At 39.6% G+C, this 22,306-nt stretch overlaps 1 protein-coding gene across 4 annotated transcripts in view; it reads left to right on the top strand.

Annotated features, from left to right (window-relative positions):
* Window positions 1-22,306, top strand: part of STIM2 (stromal interaction molecule 2) — a 181,696-nt gene that overhangs the window by 23,158 nt on the left and 136,232 nt on the right. The window contains exon 1 of one of the 4 annotated variants that reach the window (XM_086407757.1): window positions 11,201-11,489. The exons of the other annotated variants lie outside the window; for them this stretch is intronic. Within the exon in view, the coding sequence (XP_086263883.1) occupies window positions 11,426-11,489 (64 nt within the window). The 5' untranslated portion in view covers window positions 11,201-11,425. Of the gene's footprint in view, window positions 1-11,200; window positions 11,490-22,306 lie in introns of those variants that run through there. 4 annotated transcript variants of the gene reach the window in all.

The raw sequence follows: 22,306 nt of genomic DNA, 5'->3' as shown, positions 1-22,306 counted from the left end.
CTAATGCATATATTACTGCCAAATTGCATTTTGGAAGGATTGTGTTTTTGAGTGCCCATTGGTGTTTTCTGAAACTCCAATACTTTGGCTACCAGATCCGAAGAACTGACTCATTGGAAAAGACGCTGATGCTGGGAAAGATTGAAGGCAGGAGGAGAAGGGGTCGACAGAGGATGAGGTGGTTGGATGGCATCACTGACTTGATAGACATGAGTTTAAGTTCTGGGAGTTGGTGATGGACAGGGAAGCCTGGCGTGCTGCAGTCCATCAGGTCCCAAAGAGTCGGACACGACTGAGGAACTGAACTGAATTGAACTGATTGGTGTTTGCAGTGAAAAAGAATCTTTGCTATTTGGGGTGAAATATCATGTTTCGTTTCTATAATTACTAGAGTTTGAATGTTCCCCCATGATGTATTGTTTAACACTTTGTCCCTTGTGAGGGCTGGGGGGTGGATTAGAGTGGTCCTGACAGCAGATCTCTTATCTTAAACTAATGAGAGGATGAAGCTTGATTCTTTCCTGACATTCCATTATTGTGATTTTTGTAACAGTGTGATGTTAAAAAGGCTGAGCTTTCCCATAGATTATTTATGCTTCTTTTCTCCAATTTTGTTGACGTTTGAGCTGTTGGTAGTTTTTTTCCCCTCTTAATTCACATTTAATCCAGCAATTTAGTTTCTTGAATTTATTGAATTTAACAACTTAAATTTCTTACCAGTAAGATCAGATCAGTCACTCAGTCGTGTCCGACTCTTTGCGACCCCATGAATCGCAGCACGCCAGGCCTCCCTGTCCATCACCAACTCCCGGAGTTCACCCAGATTCATGTCCATCGAGTCAGTGATGCCATCCAGCCATCTCATCCTCTGGCGTCCCCTTCTCCTCCTGCCCCCAATCCCTACCAGCATCAGAGTCTTTTCCAATGAGTTAACTCTTCGCATGAGGTGGCCAAAGTACTGGAGTTTCAGCTTTAGCATCATTCCTTCCCAAGAAATCCCAGGGCTGATCTCCTTTAGAATGGACTGGTTGGATCTCCTTGCAGTCCAAAGGACTCTCGAGTCTTCTCCAACACCACAGTTCAAAAGCATCAGTTCTTCAGCGCTCAGCCTTCTTCACAGTCCAACTCTCACATCCATACATGACCACAGGAAAAACCATAGCCTTGAGTAGACGAACCTTTGTTGGCAGAGTAGTGTCTCTGCTTTTGAATATGCTATCTAGGTTGGTCATAACTTTCCTTCCAAGGAGTAAGCGTCTTTTAATTTCATGGCTGCAGTCACCATCTGTAGTGATTTTGGAGCCCAGAAAAATAAAGTCTGACACTGTTTCCACTGTTTCCCCATCTATTTCCCATGAAGTGGTGGGACCGGATGCCATGATCTTCGTTTTCTGAATGTTGAGCTTTAAGCCAACTTTTTCACTCTCCTCTTTCACTTTCATCAAGAGGCTTTGAGTTTCTCTTCCCTTTCTGCCATAAGGGTGGTGTCATCTGCATATCTGAGGTGATTGAGATTTCTCCCGGCAATCTTGATTCCAGCTTGTGTTTCTTCCAGTTCCAGCGTTTCTCATGATGTACTCTGCATATAAGTTAAATAAGCAGGGTGACAATATACAGCCTTGACGAACTCCTTTTCCTATTTGGAACCAGTCTGTTGTTCCACGTCCAGTTCTAACTGTTGCTTCCTGACCTGCATACAGATTTCTCAAGAGGCAGGTCAGGTGGTTTGGTATTCCCATCTCTTTCAGAATTTTCCACAGTTGATTGTGATCCACACAGTCAAAGGCTTTGGCATAGTCAAGAAAGCAGAAATAGATGTTTTTCTTGAACTCTCTTGCTTTTTCCATGATCCAGTGGATGTTGGCAATTTGATCTCTGATTCCTCTGCCTTTTCTAAAACCAACTTGAACATCAGGAAGTTCACGGTTCACATATTGCTGAAGCCTGGCTTGGAGAATTTTGAGCATTATTTTCCTAGCGTGTGAGATGAGTGCAATTGTGGGGTAGTTTGAGCATTCTTTGGCATTGCCTTTCTTTGGGATTGGAATGAAAACTGACCTTTTCCAGTCCTGTGGCCACTGCTGAGTTTTCCAAATTTGCTGGCATATTGAGTGCAGCACTTTCATAGCATCATCTTTTAGGATTTGGAATGCACTGGTCATAACAAACACCCTCTTCCAACAACGCAAGAGAAGACTCTTACCAGTAAGTTACCATGAATATTATAAATGTTGATTGCCTTTATTTTCTGTTGGAAATTCCCCTTGATTGTTGACTTTTCTCCAGGTGGTTATGTCCATAGTACCTAACTGCATAGTCTGAAGTTTGTGTTATTCATCTCTTTTTATGGCTTGAAATATAATATGTAAGTCTGGGAACTGTGTGTCTCTTTCACCATGGGAACTGGTGATGAGAGAAAATTGCAGAGTGAGAAACAGGGAGGGTAGGAAGTGAAGACAGGCTTGGAATAAAGGAACAGCTACCGTTTACAGTAATGTAAACCTGCATTTTAATTGTGTCCCATTTACTGATTTGAAGCTTCTGTGCCTCAGTTTCTTTCTTGGGGAGAAAAGGAGATGATGATTTCTATCTTAAGGTCACATTAAGGATTAAATTTTACACACACACAGCATGTATATTCCTGTGCTGTATAGTATGTTATGGCATTCAGTAAATAGCTGTTTTTTCCCCTTGGGAAATAGAGGGAGTGTCATGATGTCTGGGAAGAACATATTGTTCAAACACAGGTGTGAGTTGTATGAGCATATGTTAAGACATTGTCTCAGATTCCGAACATATGCAGTAAGTTACATTGTGGTGAGCAAAACTCTTGAGCAGGTTTGTTCTCTGTAACCAAGCTGTAGTGGAAATAGAATTGTATACTTAAAATAGGGTATGAAAAAAATTTTAAACTTCAATTTAAAATGAAAACTTCCTGCTACATTTGTTAATTTTTTTGGAAGAAGACTTAATGTTTTATCAAATAATGCTCTTTTTATAATTGAAGAAAGCAAGCAGCATGTGGGATACTGGAATACTGTCGCCTTATGGTGAGTCATATAAATCTGCAAGATTGTGTCTTTTGATAGGATGTTGGTAATTTGATAGTGGATGCCCATCAGATGGATCCTCAGGATTTATCTTATTCTCTGAAAAGTAGTTGTTAAAATAGGATTATCAGATTGTCACCTGAATTAGCAATTGGCAAATGGATTGCCTTCTCAGTGAGCCAAAAGCCTTACTGTATCTCCAGTGGAATTGGGATAATGGGATGAGATACCTGAGTTCTTTATATTCCTCTGGAAGAAAAGGTGCTGCTGTGGAGTTCACTTACATGCAGTTGGGCTTAAGAGTTACAGCTTCTCACCTTGTAATGAGCCAGTTCCTGGAGAGTACCCCCCAGTCCCTTCTTTGTGCTATTTTCTGTACCAGCTCTGGGAATGGGGAAAGTGAAAGTCACTCAGTCATGTCTGACTCTTTGTGACCCCATGGACTACACAGTCTATGGAATTCTGCAGGCCAGAATACTGGAGTGGGTAGCCTTTCCCTTCTCCAGGGGATCTTCCCAACCCAGGAATTGAACCCAGGTGGATTCTTTACCAGCTGAGCTACCAGGGGAGCCCAAAAGTACAGGAGTTGGTAGGCTATCCCTTCTCCAGGGGATCATCCTGACCCAGGAATTGAATCCATGTCTCCTGCATTTCAGGTATATTATTTACAGGTGAGCTACCAGGAGAGCCCTGGGAATGAGTTGTTGAGGTATTTATAACCTAGTGAGGAAGAGTGGATATAACTATGAGACACTGTGATTGATTAACAGAGGTATATATAAAAAGATTTTTGAGAAAAAAAAAATTGTGAGAGTAAAGTGAAGGAGATAAATGTAATAACATGGGCTCTGAAATAAAATGGACTTAGGAGAAGGCAATGGCACTCCACTCCAGTACTCTTGCCTGGAAAATCCCATGGATGGGGGAGCCTGGTGGGCTACAGTCCACGGGGTTGCTAAGAGTTGGACACGACTGAGCGACTTCACTTTCACTTTTCACTCTCATGCATTGGAGAAGGAAATGGCAACCTACTCCAGTGTTCTTGCCTTGAAAATCCCAGGGACGGGGGAGCCTGGTGGGCTGCCGTCTATGGGGTCACACAGAGTCGGACACGACTGAAGCGACTTAGCAGCAGCAGCAGGCTGTTTTAATTAGGATGAATAAAAATAAAATGGTCTTGTGCCATTTTATTTAATGGAATTGTTTTGAATAAATGAGAGCAGTATAGGAAAAATGTTTGACATAGTGTTTGCCATATAGTGACTTTTATAAAGTGTTAGCTGTTAGTATTACTTTAAATTCATTTTTTAAAAATAATATAAATTTATTTATTTTAATTGGAGGCTAATTACTTTATAATATTGTATTGGTTTTGCCATACATTGACATAAATCTGCCATGGGTGTACATGTGTTTCCCATCCAGAACCCCCCTCTCATCTTCCTCCCCATCCCATCCCTCTGGGTCATCCCAGTGCACCAGCCCCGAGCATCCTGTATCATGCATCAAACCTGGACTGGTGATTCGTTTCACATAATGATATTATACATGTTTCAATGCCATTCTCCCAAATCATCCCACCCTTGCCCTCTCCCATAGAGTCCAAAAGACTGTTCTATACATCTTTGTCTCTTTTGCTGTCTCGCATACAGGGTTATTGTTACCATTTTTCTAAATTCCATATATATGCATTATTATACTGTATTGGTTTTTTCTTTCTGGCTTACTTCACTCTGTATAATAGGCTCCAGTTTCATCCACTTCATTAGAACTGATTCAAATGTATTCTTTTTAATGGCTGAGTAATACTCCATTGTGTATATGTACCACAGCTTTCTTTTCCATTTTTCCAGGCAGTAGTACTGGAGTGGATTGCCATTTCCTTCTCCAGGGGATCTTCCCGACCCAGGGGTTGAACCCCGGTCTCCTGCATTGTAGACAGATACTTTACCGTCTGAGCCACCAGGGAAGTCTGCTGATGGGCATCTAGGTTGCTTCCATGTCCTGGCTATTATAAACGGTGCTTCGATGAACATTGGGGTACACGTGTCTCTTTCAGTTCTGGTTTCCTCCGTGTGTAATTCCTGTTGTTTCTTTCTGTGATGATGCATCTTAAAGCTATTTGGAGTAGAGAATTAAAAAAGTACTGGAATGGGACCGGAGTGTGATTTGTTGCTACTATCCCAGCTTCTTTAGGAAATTCAAATACAAGGAAAGCTAACAGTTAATAATCCTGTGTTTTAGAAGGGCTTCACTGGTAGTTCAGCTGGTAAAGAATCTGCTTGCGATGCAGGAGACCCCAGTTCAATTCCTAGGTCAAAGATCCCCTGCAGAAGACATAGGTTACCCATTCCAGTATTCTTGGGCTTCCCTGGTGGCTCAGGTGGTAAAGAATCTGCCTGCAATGCAGGAGACCTGGGTTCAATCCCTGGGTTGGGAAGATCCCCTGGAGAAGGAAATGGTAACCCACTCCAGTATTCTTGCCTGGAGAATCTGCATGGACAAGAGGAGCCTGGTAGGCTATAGTCCATGGGGTCACAAAGAGTTGGACACGACTAATCACAGCTTTTTAGAAAGAGTACAGTGCATGCTATTTTAAGAAGGGGCTTTTTGTTGTATTCTAGCCCCCATCTGTCATTTGACTGTGGTGGAAACACCCTGTTTATTTAGCATCATTGGAAGATTAAGTATGCCACTCGAGTGAAAAGCCAGGATTTATTGAGTATGCACTGTGTGTCGGGTGTAGTTCTGAATGCTCTACATAGGGTACTTCATTTAGTCTTCACTGCAGGATTGCGAGGTAGAGCTCCATTTCACAGGTGACATAATGGAGACCCAGAGAGGTTAGAAAAACATTCATAGGGCTTCCCTGGTGGCTCAGTGGCAAAGAATTTGCCGGCAAATGTAGAAGCCACAGGTTCGATCCCTGGTCAGGGAAAATCCCACATGCAACGGAGCAACTAAGCCCGTGGGCCACAACTGCTAGCCTGTGCTTTGGAGCCTGGGAGCCGCACCTGCCGAAGCTGCGCACTCTAGAGTGTGTGCTCCGCAGCAAGAGAAGCCTGCGCACCACAGTTAGAGAGTAGCCCCACTCACTGCAACTGGAGAAAAGCCCAAACAGCAATGAAGATCCAGCACAGACATAAATAAATAAGTGAAAAAGAAAACATTCACAGGGCTGCTAAATGGTAGAGACAGGATTCTACCAACAGCACTCCTATCCTTAATCAATCCTCTTTTGATTCTTGAATAATTAATTGTACTTTAACTCTTTTGAATTATAAACTTCCTTTATTTCAAGTGTTTTGGAAGCAGATTATTTCTCAAATTTGTTACTTCTCTGCCTTGTACTGAATGTAAATTAACAGGTACATTGTTAGTGCTCACGCAGAAGCACAGGTATTTTTCAGGACTGTTGATCTGTATAGATTTGTTCAACTTTATCTTTCATGGCTTTGAACTGCTGTAGTATTTATTTCTTCATAAGCTTTTTACTAAAGTAGAACAGTACAGAAAATGGCACAAAATCATTAGTGCAATTATTTTTCACAAAGTGAATGCTCCCATATTACCAATACCTAGAACAAGAAAACACGGTATTGCCTTCACTCATGCCCCTCATGCCCCTTATAGTCACTGTCTGCCTCTGCCCGTGGTTAACTGCTCCTGTCATTAATTCAGTACTGTAGGGTAGCTTTCCTGCTTTTGAATGTAAAATAAAGGTAGACCTGTCAAAATATGATTATAATCACGGTTTATTAATTGTACAGCTGTATTTAAATTTTTTTTTGTTTGTTTGTTAGCTGCTTAGGCTGGAATGCAAAAGGAGAAAGGAGTGGCAGAAGGTGAGATGGTTCACTGACTCAGTGGACATGAATCTGAGCAAATTCTGGGAGTTAGGACAAACCTGAATCTGAGCAAACTCTGGGAGTAGAGGACAGAGGAGTTAGAGTCCATGAGGTTGCAAAGAGTCGAAGGTGACTTACCGACTGAACAACAACAACAACGGCCGGAAGATGGGTGTCTAAAAGCTTGAGTGGTCATAACTATTGGTAGTGTAAGGGATCCTCCTTTGAGTAAAGGCTGTAGTTTTTAACGTGTGATATTTGTGATATCTTTTTCATTTCTGAGGATATATTTGTAGTTTTTCAGGTTTATCTGTGTTTTGCCTAGGTGAAGTCAGAAGGAAGCTTTCATATAATTCTGCTTATAAGACTAAGGAGTTTAGGAGCAGAGAAATGCAAAATCTGTAAGGTTCACTGTTACTTGCATTATGAGAATGTAGCTAAAATTATCACCTCAGATTATAGATAAGGTGTACATATATGTAATATAAATATATTACAGTGTTGACTTATCCTAAGTACTGAGAGATTTCATGATAATTTATTGAAAAATTCATTTGAACTTTGCTTCATACCTGATATTTAGATGCTAGATTTTTAGAAACTGATTACCCGTGGGCCAGTTCCTCTTATTTGACAAATAAGGAAGTTGGGACACTGAAAGCCCATAATTTGTGGTTAAGTGGAAAAGAAGAGAAATATGACAGGTGGAACATTTCGCTATCTTTTTATGTTCATTGTGAAACCAAATCGGTAAGAAGAATGGAAGGAGAGCTAGGAAAGTATATCAGATTTTCCTGCTTAAAACTTTTATTATCTAACAGCATATTCACATAATTGAGAAGATTGTTTTAAATTTTAATTTAAGGCTAATGTATTAAATCAACATATATTTATTGAGCATTTATAGACATTGTTCTAGGCTCTAGAGCAATTAATAAAAGAGAATAAAACAATGAGCTTACCTTTAAGTGGGTAAGACATAGTAAAGAAGTAGACAAACAAGTGTGTATTAAGTCAGTTCAGTTCAGTTCAGTTGCTCAGTTGTGTCCGACTCTTTGTGACCCCATGGACTGCAGCATGCCAGGCTTCCCTGTCTATTACCAATTCCCGGAGCTTACTCAAACTCAAGTCCATTGAGTCAGTGATGCCATCCAACCATCTCATCCTCTGTCGTCCACTTCTCCTTCTGCCTTCAATCTTTCCCAGCATCAGGGTCTTTTCCAATGACTCAGTTCTTCGCATCAGGTGGCCAAAGTATTGGAGTTTCAGCTTCAGCATCAGTCCTTCCAGTGAATATTCAGGACTGATTTCCTTTAGGATGGACTGGTTGGATATCCTTGCAGTCCAAGGGACTCTCAAGAGTCTTCTCCAACACCACAGTTCAAAAGCATCTGTTCTTTGGCACTCAGCTTTCTTTATAGTTCAACTCTCACATCCATACATGACTACTGGAAAAACCATAGCTTTGACTAGACAGACTTTTGTTGGCAAAGTAATGTCTCTGCTTATTTTAATTAGCTGTCTAGATTGGTCATAGCTTTTCTTCCAAGGAGCAAGCATCTTTTAATTTCATGGCTGCATTCACCATCTGCAGAGATTTTGGGGCCCCCCAGAATAAAATCTCTTACTGTTTCTGTTATTTCCCCATCTATTTGCCGTGAAGTGATGGGACCAGATGCCATGATTTTAGTTTTCTGAATGTTGAAAACTAAATATTAAGTCAAGCAGTATTAAATTCTTTGGAGGAAAATTAAGTACAGGGAATGAAGAATGCCAGGGCAAAGTCTAAGTGTATTTGCTGTTTTGTATACAGTGGTCAGAGAAAGCTTGGGTGACATTTGAAAAGAGGGAAGAGAGGGACAGAGTGATGTGAGTCCTACTTAGGTGGAGGGAACAAGCAGGTACCATGGGCCCTGAAGTGGATGGAGTGTGTTTGGATGTTGCAGAAACTTCCAAGGAGATCTCTGGACTGGTGGGTGGAGTAAGATATAGAGAGAGGAGTAAGAGATTAAGTTGGAGAGGTAGATGAATCTAGAATGTTTAGAGTCTTATAGATTGATGTAGGGGTGTTGGTTTTTCTCTGAGATGGGGACCACCGCAGGATTTGAGGAAAGTTGTGACATGGTCTAATTTGTGTATTAAAAGCATCCCTTTAGTTACTTCATTGAGATTAGACTGTAGAAGATCCTAGTCTCAGGGAGCAGCGAGACCAGTTAGGAGGCTTTTGTCCTTGTGGGAGGGAGTGGTGTCGCTCTAGTGCTAGCTGTGGAGTTGGTGGGGGTTTGCTATGTTGCTGCTGCTGCTGCTAAGTCGCTTCAGTCATGTCCGACTCTTTGTGACCCCATAGACGGCAGCCCACCAGGCTCCACCATCCCTGGGATTCTCCAGGCAAAAACACTGGAGTGGGTTGCCATTTCCTTCTCCAATGCATGAAAGTGAAAAGTGAAAGTGAAGTCGCTGAGTCGTGTCCAACTCTTAGCGACCCCATGGACTGCAGCCTACCAGGCTCCTCCGTCCCTGGGATTTTCCAGGCAAGACTACTGGAGTGGGTTGCCATTACCTTCTCCAGGGATTGCTATAGGTGGTTCTATATGCAGATACTAAATGCAGTGAAAGCCTTTGTGTTCTCTGGCCCTCAAAATCAAGTTCATGTAACATAATATTGTGATGTAAAAACATGAAAGCTGCTGCTGCTGCTGCTGCTGCTGCTGCTAAGTCGCTTCAGTCTTGTCCAACTCTGTGCGACCACATAGATGGCAGCCCACCAGGCTTCCCCATCCCTGGGATTCTCCAGGCAAGAACACTGAAGTGGGTTGCCATTTCCTTCTCCAATGCATGAAAGTGAAAAGTGAAAGTGAAGTGAAAATACATAACTGAAGGAATTAAGAGATTGCAACAAACTTTGTAGTTTTTCAAATGTTGTATATTAGCATTAATACCAAGCCAAATAAACTTTTTTTTTTTTTACTGCTCTCTATGTCCTTGATTCCTTTAAAACATAGTCTATTGTAGTTTTTCCCGTTACTTTTTATGTTGATATTGCTTTCATTTCTGTTGTTTCTGATTTTTAGCTTTCCTCTTCTGTGGTGGTGTAATTACAAATACCTCATCTCTTTTATTTATCCATACTTTAACCAGTATTCCTGTGGTAGTTTATTAGATTTTTGATTTTTCTTTCTTGATTTGGATGATCTTTTAAATTCTCTTGAACTTACATCATTGTCTCTGTTACCTAACCTGAAGTTATTTTGCTTGATCATATAATTGGAGTTTTTTGAATTCTGAAAAGGCGGTAGAGAGATAAATGTACGAAGTAAATGCTCAATATTATTTTGCTTGTTCACTCTGTTAGTTGCTTGTTATTTGGTTCATGGTCTACTTATCTGTTGCAAACTGTATTCATTTTGTCATGAACACACTTAAAAATTTATACATATGCCTATTTCAGTAATTATAGTCCATGGTAAGTATCCAGGCTTTGCAGTCAGGCCAGTATGAGTTAGAATCTCGGTTCTGCTGCTTATTAGACTTGCAGGGTATGCTAGGCCCTTCTTATACTTAGCTGTGAATGGGGAACACAGTGTCTTCTTCCAAGAATATGAAATGCATAACTGTGTCTGGCAGTACTAATAATAGTCCTTCAAGTGGTTATTGCCTCTTTTTTCTTTATAAGCCATTGCTGTTGCTTAGTCTCTAAGTTGTATTTGACTCTTGTGATAGAATGGACTATTGCCTGCCAGGCTCCATGGGATTTCCCAGGCAGGAGAACTGGAGGTTGCCATTTCTTTCTCCAGGAAATCTTCCTGGATCAGGGATTGAACCAGCGTCTCCTGCATTGTCAGGCGGATTCTTTACCACTGAGCCACTGAGGAAGCCCTTATAAACCACTGGGGTAATTTTTAAAGAGTTAACAAGTGATAAATATGAAGTGTTTTTTGTTTTTGTTTTTGTTTTTTTTTTAATTTTCTTTAAGCTGGAATTCCCTTTGCCTTCTTTCTTCTTTCCTTTTCTTTGTTCTTAACCCAGTGCATAGTCATCTTGCTAAAAGGCTGTGGATCCTTTTGGGAATGGCTGGGACAAAGATAAATAGAATGAAATTTTTGCTGTGTAGGAAGGTTTTTCCTCAAGGGGACCTATTCTCCCCTTCAGCCAAGAGGTTCTAAGTCTGTAAGCTGGGAGGGCCTTGACTCTATTTTGGTAATTCAAGTTAGTCTTGTGTTCACTTGACCTAGAGCTCTTTAGTGCATATGGATCAAATAAGAATTTAGTAGACAGCTGATATGTTTCTCTTTTACAGGTACCATGATCAACTGGCAAAGGCCATATACAGTTTTCTGAGTCAGACTGTTGTGATTTCTGTTTTCACCCTGCTGTGCATTGTGGTAACCAAGGCCACTTTGTCTTCGGTGATTAAATACTGTGTAGGCCCCTGCCTCCCAGGATCCACTTTTGTCCATTGCATTTGGGGAGCCCAGTTCAGTGGTAGTAGTTCCCACTGTAATTTCTGACCTACAGAGAAGAGCAACCATGGAGTTCTTCAGTGATGCTAAGGCTCACCTCACACATTTATTTCTGACAGTTGTCCAGAAAGGTATGTCTTCTGGACTATCCTGGGGTGGTTCAGTATGTTTTACATGATAAACCATTTTAAATGTTTCAGGTTCTCACAGCCTTTGAATACCACCTTCTACATTATACTGGTATTCTACCATATTATTATTATTCTACCAGTTGAGCTATTTCAAATCCTGAAAGATGATGCTGTGAAAGTGCTGCACTCAATATGCCAGCAAATTTGGAAAACTCAGCAGTGGCCACAGGACTGGAAAAGGTCAGTTTTCATTCCAATCCCAAAGAAAGGCAATGCCAAAGAATGCTCAAACTACCGCACAATTGTACTCATCTCACACACTAATAAAGTGATGCTCAAAATTCTCCAAGCTAGGCTTCAGCAACATGTGAACTGTGAGCTTCCAGATGTTCAAGCTTGTTTTAGAAAAGGCAGAGGAACCAGAGATCAAATTGCCAACATCCATTGGATCATGGAAAAAGCAAGAGTTCCAGAAAAACATCTATTTCTGCTTTATTGACTATGCCAAAGCCTTGGACTCTGTGGATCACAATAAACTGTGGAAAATTCTGAAAGAGATGGGAGTACCAGACCACCTGATCTGCCTCTTGAGAAATCTGTATGCAGGTCAGGAAGCAACAGTTAGAACTGGACATGGAACAACAGACTGGTTCCAAATAGGAAAAGGAGTACATTAAGGCTATATATTGTCACCCTGCTTGTTTAACTTATATGCAGAGTACATCATGAGAAACGCTGGACTGGATGAAGCACAAGCTGGCATCAAGATTGCCGGGAGAAATATCAATAACCTCAGATATGCAGATGATACCACCCTTATGGCAGAAAGTGAAGAACTAAAAAGCCTCTTGATGAAAGTGAAAGTGGAGAGTGAAAAAGTTGGCTTAAAGCTCAACATTCAGAAAACTAAGATCATGGCATCCAGTCCCATCACTTCATGGCAAATAGATGGGAAAACAGTGGCTAACTTTATTTTTTGGGGCTCCAAAATCACTGCAGATGGTGACTGCAGCCATGTAATTAAAAGACGCTTACTCCTTGGAAGGAAAGTTATGACCAACGTAGACAGCATATTAAAAAGCAGAGACATTACTTTGCCAGCAAAGGTCCGTCTAGTCCAGGCTGTGATTTTTCTAGTAGTCATGTATGGATGTGAGAGTTGGACTATAAAGAAAGCTGAGTACCAAAAAATTGATGCTTTTGAACTGTGGTGTTGGAGAAGACTCTTGAGAGTCCCTTGGACTGCAAGGACATCCAACCAGTCCATCCAAAAGGAGAAGAGTCCTGGGTGTTAATTGGAAGGACTGATGTTGAAGCTGAAACTCCAATACTTTGGCCATCTGATGCGAAGAACTGACTCATATGAAAAGACCCTGATGCTGGGAAAGATTGAAGGCAGGAGGAGAAGGGAACGACAGAGGATGAGATGGTTGGGTGGCATCACCGACTTAATGGACATGGGTTTGGGTGGACTCTGGGAGTTGGTGATGGACAGGGAGGCCTGGCATGCTGCAGTCCATGGGGTTGCAAAGAGTCAGACACGACTGAGTGACTGAACTGAACTGAACCGTATTATATTGAGGCAGTCCTGGCATTTCAAGTTCTGTTAGTGTATACTTCTTTTTAGTACATATTTTATCCCATTGAACCAGAGCCTTTTCTAACCAGCCCCTTGAGGTACAATATTGAATCTAGAATAGCCATTTGGTTAGTCTCATAACAACAAATTCTCCTCATACAAGTTTGTCTTGTCCATATTAGCCCACATCCATAATATTAAATCCCACATGTATTACTCAGGTTTTTATCTGTGTATATTGGAAAAATCATACTGTTCTTTTGAATTGTAGTACTAGGGGCGTAGACCTAGAGGTCACTCCTTGCATCACACCTTTCAGGGCCAAGGGCCAGTTGGGACTTTTGGGTCTAGAAGGAAAGGGTCTGTGTAGATCCTGAAGAGAATTAGCTGTGTCTGGCAAGGCACCTACCTAAGGGGAAGTTATTACAGAGTGTTCATGCAAACCAGAGTTCACCTCTGTCAAGGGTCTGTGTCTTATAGCAAAGAAGACCCAGCAAAATTTAGAGGTTCAGTGTCCCCAGCTTCATTGAGATTTGTGTACATGTTGTCACTCCAGTTTGCAAGGCCCCATTTCTTCCTAGCCAGTGCCCTTTAAAAGACAGTATCTTGTGAGGTCGAGAATTCAATTTGTGTTGGAATTCAGCCACTCACCGGATGACTCTGGGTTTGGTTTACAGAAATCTCAGCTCTGAGGCTTCAGTAGATAAGGGTTTCTTTCAGGGAAGACAAGAAACTTTCAGGTCATTTATATAGCATTTGAGCTAGGCATGTGAAGTGCTGAGCTTATCCTTTTACTTCCCCACTTTACCCAGCACAGGAGTCACCGCTAATCTCATTGTAATTTTTAGTTTGACACATGTTGTAAGGTATCAATTGCATGTTCACCTAGAACCTTGATTTCTGTAAGTATTTGACTAAGAGTATCCAGTGGTTATATATCTTTTTCTGTACATCTCTTTTGCTGTGTCACTCTATGGATTGGCAGTGCCTTCTTTGCCTGTCCACTGGAAATGGAGTCAGTGCCTTTAAATTTAATCAGAGTAGAGAACCAATTTCATAAACCCCAGAACAAATTCAGAAAACTCATGTTTAAGCATCTGTTCTTATAGAACTACTTTTGATACCCAAGTCAGTATCAGGTAGGGTTCTTTAGAGAAACAGAACAAGTGTATATGTGCACACACATGTACAGATGACTTCCATGGTAATAATTTTCTTCCTTTTGTTAAGCAATATTACTTAGTTTTGTCTTGAAGTATGTATAGAATCATGTACCTTTTGTCTCTCTTGCCAGTGCTGAGAAGTATATTTTGTTCATTTATTGTATGTAACTTCATTTTATTTCGTATTGTATTCCAGGTGTGAATACTCCACAGTTTAACTTTTTAAATGAACATTTTTTCTTTGCAGTTTCTGCCCTTTTGTGAGCAGTGCTTCTGTGAATATCCTTTTATTTACATCTATGTGAATTTTTCAGGGTGATGTAATCAAGGAGTTTGCTGGGTCAGATAGTATCATCTTTACTTGTTTATACCTAATTATTTGCCAAAAGAGGAAATGTTAGTTTATTTTCCCAGCATCACCAATATTGATATTATATACACTTAAAAAAAGTTTCTGGGGTGGATGTGAAAAATGGTATCTCTTTGTGTATTTAATTTGTTCATTACTGTTGAATGTTAGTTGCTCAGTCCTATCTGACTCTTTGTGACCCCATGGATGGTTGCTCGCCAGGCTCCTCTGTCCATGGAATTCTCCAGGCAAGAATACTGGAGTGGGTTGTCATTTCCTTCTCCAGGGGAACTTCTTGACCCAGGGGTGTAACCTAGGTCTCTTGCATTACAGGTAGATTCTTTACTGTCTGAGACACCAGAAAAATTAAGCATTATTTCATATTGCCGGTTATTTCAATTTCTTCTGTTGGAGATTGTCTATTCAGGCCTTCTTTATTTTTTTCTATTGGGTTGTTGTTGTTTTTTTTTTAATAATGTTTTTGGAATTCTTTATATTTCTATCCTTTTTTACAAACTATTTTGTAATTCTTTGTATTTCTATCCTTCGGTTACAACTGCAGTATTTCTTTTCAGTTTATGGCTTGTCTATTTATTTACTTATGGTGGGCTTAATATTAGTTCTTATAGTTAGTATTGTCAAATTAACTGGGCTTTTCTTTTATTGTTAAATGCTTTTTGTGTCTTAGTTAAGAAATTCTTGCTCGCTCTGATATATAATCTTACATTATCTTCTCAAAGCTGTGTAATTTGTATTTCAGTTGAGGATTTTAATTTGCCAAGAATTGACTTTTGTGTATTTTGTGAGAATCCAGTCTGATTTTCTTTTCTTTTTTTTCTGTATGTAGATCCTCAGCTAATTCCAGAACCATTTATTTTACAAGTTTCAGTTTTCCTCACCAATTTGTATTGCTCATTCTGCCATTTATCAAGTGTCTATATACGTGTGTGGATCTGTTTCTGAGCTCTTTATTTCTTCCACTGATTTGTTTGTCTGTTACTTTGACAATACAGTTTTTTAAGTTACTGTCATCTTAAGTATAGCAGGTTTCCTCATTTTTTTCCCCAAACTGGCTATTCATTGTCATTTTGCATATTCATATTCATTTTATAATCAGCTTGTTCAGCTCTAGCGGGGGAGAAAAAACTGTTGGGTTTTGACTGGAATTGCAAATTGATTTGGGGATAGTTGACATCTTTATAACATTGAGTCTTCCAATCTGAAATTTTGGTATATATCTCTATTTTAATGGCTCTCATAAAGCTTTATAGTTTTTTGCCTTAGAGGTCTTACATGTTGTTTTAATTATTCCTAGGTAGTTTGTTTCATTCTCCCTCTTTTAAAAAAATATTCTAGTATCTATTTTAAAAATGTAATTGTCAAAAAAAAAATGTAATTGTCAGTTCTCCTGCTGTAGGATAACAAATATTATGGATTCGTGGTTGTCTTGAGTTGGTTGTTTTTTTATTTCAAGAAGCATGAACTTGTAAATTTTCTCTTTTCCTGAAATTTTTTAGCATGGGTAGGAAAAGGCAAGAGTTAGGCCTTAAATTGGGTTTTGGAAACCCTTTGTGTATGAGAAATGTGAAAAAACAGAAATTTGACTCTAACCAAATTTCATCAGTTTAAAGTCTTCATCTTGCTCTGTTGTTCAGAGGGTCAACTGAAGTTGTAATCCCAACTAAGTAACTCCTTGGATAATTTCTTCTTATGAAACTTTCAGCTAGGACATGAGGGCCTAAGGTTCAGACAAATTTTGAATTAGTTTGAAAAAGTAAGTGAGTCTATTTTAGGCTTTATCCACTCCTCAAAGTAATAGTCTTTTTAAGCACTTTTGAGGAATAATTGTCAAACTCAGTGTATTATCTGTATTGCTGCATCGTACATTACTACAAACTCATCTATTTAAAACATGTGAATTCATTATCTTAGAGTTTCTCTTGGTCAGGTATCTTGGCGTAGGTTAACTGGAGTCTCTGCTCAGTCTCCCAAGGTTGAAATCAAGGTGTTTGTTGGGCCACATTCTCACCTGGAGCTTGGAGTTCTCTTCCAGGCTCATTCAGTGTTGGCAGAATTCAGGTCCTTGTGGTTATAGTACCAAGGACCTTGATTTCCTGATGTCTTTTGGCCCTTTGTTATTCTCTCCACAGCATGATGGTTTGCTCCTTCTAGGTCAATCTTTTTTACATGTTGTGTCTTTTTGACCTTTTTTTTTTTTAATGGGCCTTTTTAATGTGATGAGGTTATTCCCACCCTGGATAAAATCTCTTTTAAAGTGAAGTAAAAGTCAACTGATTGACTTAACCTTAAAGACATCTACCAAATCTTTTCTGCCAGGTAATATAACAAATCACACTAGGGATATCTCATCATGTTCATAATTCCTCACATTTGAGAGAAATGGATTATGTAGGTTGTATACACCAGCGAGACAGCTTAGAATTATGCCTGTCACAGTCTGACTCATACAAGAAGTTTCCAGTTTCTCATATCTAATGATACCTTGATTGTTGTTCATACATGATTTATGTTCACACATAAAGCTTTTTTTAAAATGTGCTTTTATTTTGAACTAACTATAGACTCAAGTTGCAGAATTTTTACAAAGAGGTTCTCTGTATCCATTCTGATAAACTGAATCTTCCAATCTAAAAATTGAAAAAATTTCCCCAGTGGTGATACCTTACATAAATACAGTACATTATCAAACTCAGGAAACTGATACTGGCATAGTATGAATAAGTAGACTACAGACTTTACTCCAGTTTCAACAGTTTTTATGTCATGAATTTTTAAATTTTGGTATGTCTTTGTGCATAAATATATGTATAGATTCTTAATAACAATCTCATTCAGGACAGAAGTGCTCTGTCATCAGAAAGGAATTTCCTTGTGCTCTAGGCATATAGTAACACATTACTTCTGAATCCCTGGCAGCTGTTCTGTTCTCCACTTTGATACTTTTGTCATTACAAGAATGTTATATAAATGAAAATTTAGATTATGTAATTTCCTGAGATTGATGCTCTTCACTCAGCATAATACCCTTAAAGGTCATTCAAATTGCCGAATGTATCAATAGTTGATTTCTTTTTTATGGCTGAGTAGTATTCCACTGTATGGATATACCACAGCTTGTTTAGCCATTCATACCCATTAAAGGAAATACGTGTTTCCAGTTTGGCCCTGTTAACAAATAAAGTTCCTACAAATATTTCTGTTCAGGATTTTGTATAAACATGTTTCTGTTTCTCCAGAATAAGTGTCTAGGGATGCAGTTGACCAGAGAAGGCAATGGCAACCCACTCCACTACTCTTGCCTGGAAAATCCCATGGGCAGAGGAACCTGGTAGGCTGCAGTCCATGGGGTTGCGAAGAGTCAGACATGACTGAGCAACTTCATTTTCACTTTCGTGCATTGGAGAAGGAAATGGCAGCCCACTCCAATGTTCTTGCCTGGAGAATCTCAGGGATGGGGTGCTTGATGGGCTGCCGTCAAGCGACTTAGCAGCAATGCAGTTGATGGACTATATGACAAGTATGTGTTTAACTTTTTAAGAAACTGCCAGACTGATTTTCAGAGTAATTTCTGTACTGATTTCCAGAGTTCAATTTTACATTCTCAGCAGCAAAGAATAAGTGATACAGTTTCTCTGCATCCTTGCCAGTATTTAGTTCTATTGGTATTTTTTATTTTGAGTGTCCTAATAGATGTATGGTGGTATTCCATTGTGATTTTAATTTGCCTTTTTCTGATTGCTAACAGGGTTCAACACCTTTTCATGTGTTTATCTGCCATCTCTATGTTCTTGTCTTTGCTCACTTTCTAACTGGATTTTGGTTGTTTTTCACTGTGGATCTTTTCAAATAAAGTGGAGACAGTAGTATAACGAATCCCTATTATCGAGTTTCAGCAGTTATTGCATTTTGTTCTTTTGAATATGTCAAAGCAAATCAGGTATGTAAGTTTCATGTCATTTCACTTGTCTTAGTATATAATACTAATGCCTAATTGTATTAGTGTATACCTATTATATATTGTTGCTGCTAAGTTGTTTCAGTTGTGTCTGACTCTGTGCGACCCCATAGACGGCAGCCCACCAGGCTCCGCCATCCCTGGGATTCTCCAGGCAAAAACACTGGAGTGGGTTGCCATTTCCTTCTCCAGTGCAGGAAAGTGAAAAGTGAAAGTGACGTCGCTCAGTCCTGTCCGACTCCTCGAGACCCCATGGACTTCAGCCCACAAGGCTCCTCCGTCCCTGGGATTTTCCAGGCAAGAGTACTGGAGTGGGGTGCCATTGCCTTCTCCAATTATATATTAGTAATAGTATATATTAGTAGTTAGTATATACTTAGGATATTTCAGTAATATATGTATCTAATACCTAATATTTAGTCCATGTTTACATTTTTCTGTTTCAAAGATGTATTTTTAAAAATGGTGAGTCTGAATCAGAATTCAAGTAAGATCATTTAATTATATATTCTTTTTTGATCACTCTCCTTGCTTTTTTTCCCTCAAGCATTAGATTTGTTGGAAAAGATGGGTCATTTGTCTTCTAGACCAATTTGGATGTGGCTGATTTCTTTCTCTTTGTGTTAATTAACTTGTCTTATCCCCAGTTTCCTCTAAATTGACAGTAAAATTTAGTGTATTCGTTAGATACTGGTTCAGATTTTTAGACAAGAGTACTTCACAGGGCTATGGCATACTCCCCATTGTATCACATCACAAGACACATAACGTTTGATTGTTCCGCTTTTCAGACTGCTAAGTTCGATCATTTCAGGCATTGTCAGCCTCATGCCTCCATTTAAGCACTTCTCGTTTATCTTTTACTTAACGGTTATGGCTTCCATTGAGGACTCTTGTCAGTATTTCATGTGGGGTTACAAAGTGATGATTTTCCAATTCAGTTGTTTTTGCATTTGTTTGCTGGATTGTTGAGAACTTTTATCAACTTTTTGATTTTCATGAAATACATTCATACAGGAAAGGTAGTAAAAAAAATGCTCAATTCCCCCCACTCCTCTTTAATTATCAGTTCTCAGAGTAATGACTTGTTGTCCAAGTCATCTACAGAAGACACCAATGAGGTGTTTCCCTTCCTGTCATTTTCTTTGTGTGTCATTTTGAATTTGTAGTTTTTTAAAAAAGTATTTTATACTTTTCAATGACATTTTCTTTAAAATTTTACTTTCTAACCATAGATGTTTAGAAGTGCAATTGATTTTTGTACACTGATCCTTTTAATCCAGGAACCTTGCTAAGTTCTTGTTCATTTAAATTTATTTTTAGATTTATAATTACAAGTTTTTTATTCTGCTTTTCACATCTTTATACCATTTTTTGTTCCTTACTGTGGTAGTATAATACTCTATTATTGTTTGAATAGAAATGGAAAATATAACCCTTCTGTTATTCCTTACATCAGGGGCAACATTTTAAATATTTTATTATTAAGAATGTGTTTTGCTATAGATTCTTTATCTGATTAAGGATGTTCCCTTATATACCTATTCATTTTATCATGTACTAGTGTCTAATTTTGTGAAATGTTTTACTGTATTTGTGATTCTACGAGTTTTCTGCCTTTAATCTGTTAATGTTAATATATTAATTGATTTTCATTAATGTTCAGCCTTCTCCAGTGGACCACATTTTGTCAGAACTCTCCACCGTGACCCATCCATCTTGGGTGTCCCTACACGGCATGGCTGTTTCCTTGAGTTAGACAAGGCTGTGGTCCATGTGATTAGCTTGGTTAGTTTTCTGTGACTGTGGTTTCAGTCTGTCTGCCCTCTGATACCCTCTTTAAGTGCCTACTGTGTTCCTGGGGATTCTCTTACCTTGGATGTGGGGTATCTCTTCACAATGCTCCAGCAAAGCTCAGCCGCTGCTCCTTTCGTTGGATGTAGGTTATCTCCTTAGGGCTGCTACTGACCTTAGACCTGGAGTATCTAACAGAAGAGGAAGATATTAAGAAGAGGTGGCAAGAATACACAGAAGAACTGTACAAAAAAGATCTTCATGACCCAGATAATCACAGTGGTGTGATCACTCACCTAGAGCCTGGTATCCTGGAAGGTGAAGTCAAGTAGGCCTTAGTAAGCATCCCTGTGAACAAAGCTAGCGGAGGTGATGGAATTTCAGTTGAGCTATTTCAAATCCTAAAAGATGTTGCTATGAAAGTGCTGAACTCACTATGCCAGCAAATTTGGAAAACTCAGCAGTGGCCACAGGACTGGAAAAGGTCAGTTTTCATTCCAATCCCAAAGAAAGGCAATGCCAAAGAATGCTCAAACTACCACACAATTGCACTCATCTCACACACTAGTAAAGTAATGCTCAAAATTCTCCAAGCCAGACTTCAATAGTATGTAAACCGTGAACTTCCAGATGTTCAAGCTGGATTTAAAAAGGCAGGGGAACTGGAGATCAAATTGCCAACATCCACTGGATCATCAAAAAAGCAAGAGAGTTCCAGAAAAACATCTATTTCTGCTTTATTGACTATGCCAAAGCCTTTGACTGTGTGGATCACAATAGACTGTGAAAAATTCTTCAAGGATTGGGAATACCAGACCACCTGACCTGCCTCTTGAGAAACCTGTATGCAGGTCAGGAAGCAACAGTTAGAACTGGACATGGAACAACAGACTGGTTCCAAATAGGAAAAGGAGTATGTTAAGGCTATATATTGTCACCCTGCTTGTTTAACTTAAATGCAGAGTACATCATGAGAAACGCTGGACTGGATGAAGCACAAGCTGGAATCAAGACTGCCGGGAGAAATATCAATAACCTCAGATATGCAGATGACATCACCCTAATGGCAGAAAGTGAAGAAGAACTAAAGAGCCTCTTGATGAAAGTGGAAGAGGAGAGAGAAAAAGTTGGTTTAAAACTTAACATGTAGACGACTAAGATCATGACATCTGGTCCCATCACTTCTTGGGAAATAGATGGGGAAACAGTGGAAACAGTGGCAGGCTTTATTTTTATGGGCTCCAAAATCACTGCAGATGGTGACCGCAGCCATTAAATTAAAAGATGCTTACTCCTTGGAAGGAAAGTTATGACCAACGTAGACAGCATATTAAAAAGCAGAGACATACTTTGCCAACAAAGGTCTGTCTCGTCAAACTATGGTTTTTCTAGTAGTCATGTGTGGATGTGAGAGTTAGACTATAAAGAAAGGTGAGTGCCGAAGAATTGATGCTTTTGAGCTGTGGTGTTGGAGAAGACTCTTGAGAGTCCCTTGGACTGCAAGGATATCCAACCAGTCCATCCTAAAGGAGATCAGTCCTGGGTGTTCATTGGAAGGACTGATGTTGAAACTGAAACTCCAATAGTTTGGCCACCTGATGCGAAGAACTGACTTATTTGAAAAGACCCTGATGCTGGGAAAGATTGAGGGCAGGAGGAGAAGGGGACAACAGAGGATGAGATGGTTGGATGGCATCACCGACTCAATGGACATGGGTTTGGGTGGACTCCAGGAGTTGGTGATGGACAGGGAGGCCTGGGGTCCATGGGGTCACAAAGAGTCAGACACTACTGAGCGACTGAACTGAACTGAATGTTCAACCAGTCTTCCATCCCTGGTATAAACTCTGGTTTGTCATGATGTATTATTATCCCTTTTCTGTAGTTTGCTTAATTTGCTAATATTTTTAGATTTTTATGTTTTAAGTGAGGCTGGATTGTAATTTTCAGTTTTAG

This window comes from Bos grunniens, chromosome 6 (assembly GCF_055505025.1).
Source record: "Bos grunniens cultivar Pamir isolate PY7600 chromosome 6, Bosgru_T2T1.0, whole genome shotgun sequence".
NCBI classification, from domain to species: Eukaryota; Metazoa; Chordata; class Mammalia; order Artiodactyla; family Bovidae; genus Bos; species Bos grunniens.
This window is presented reverse-complemented; position numbering and strand designations above follow the sequence as displayed.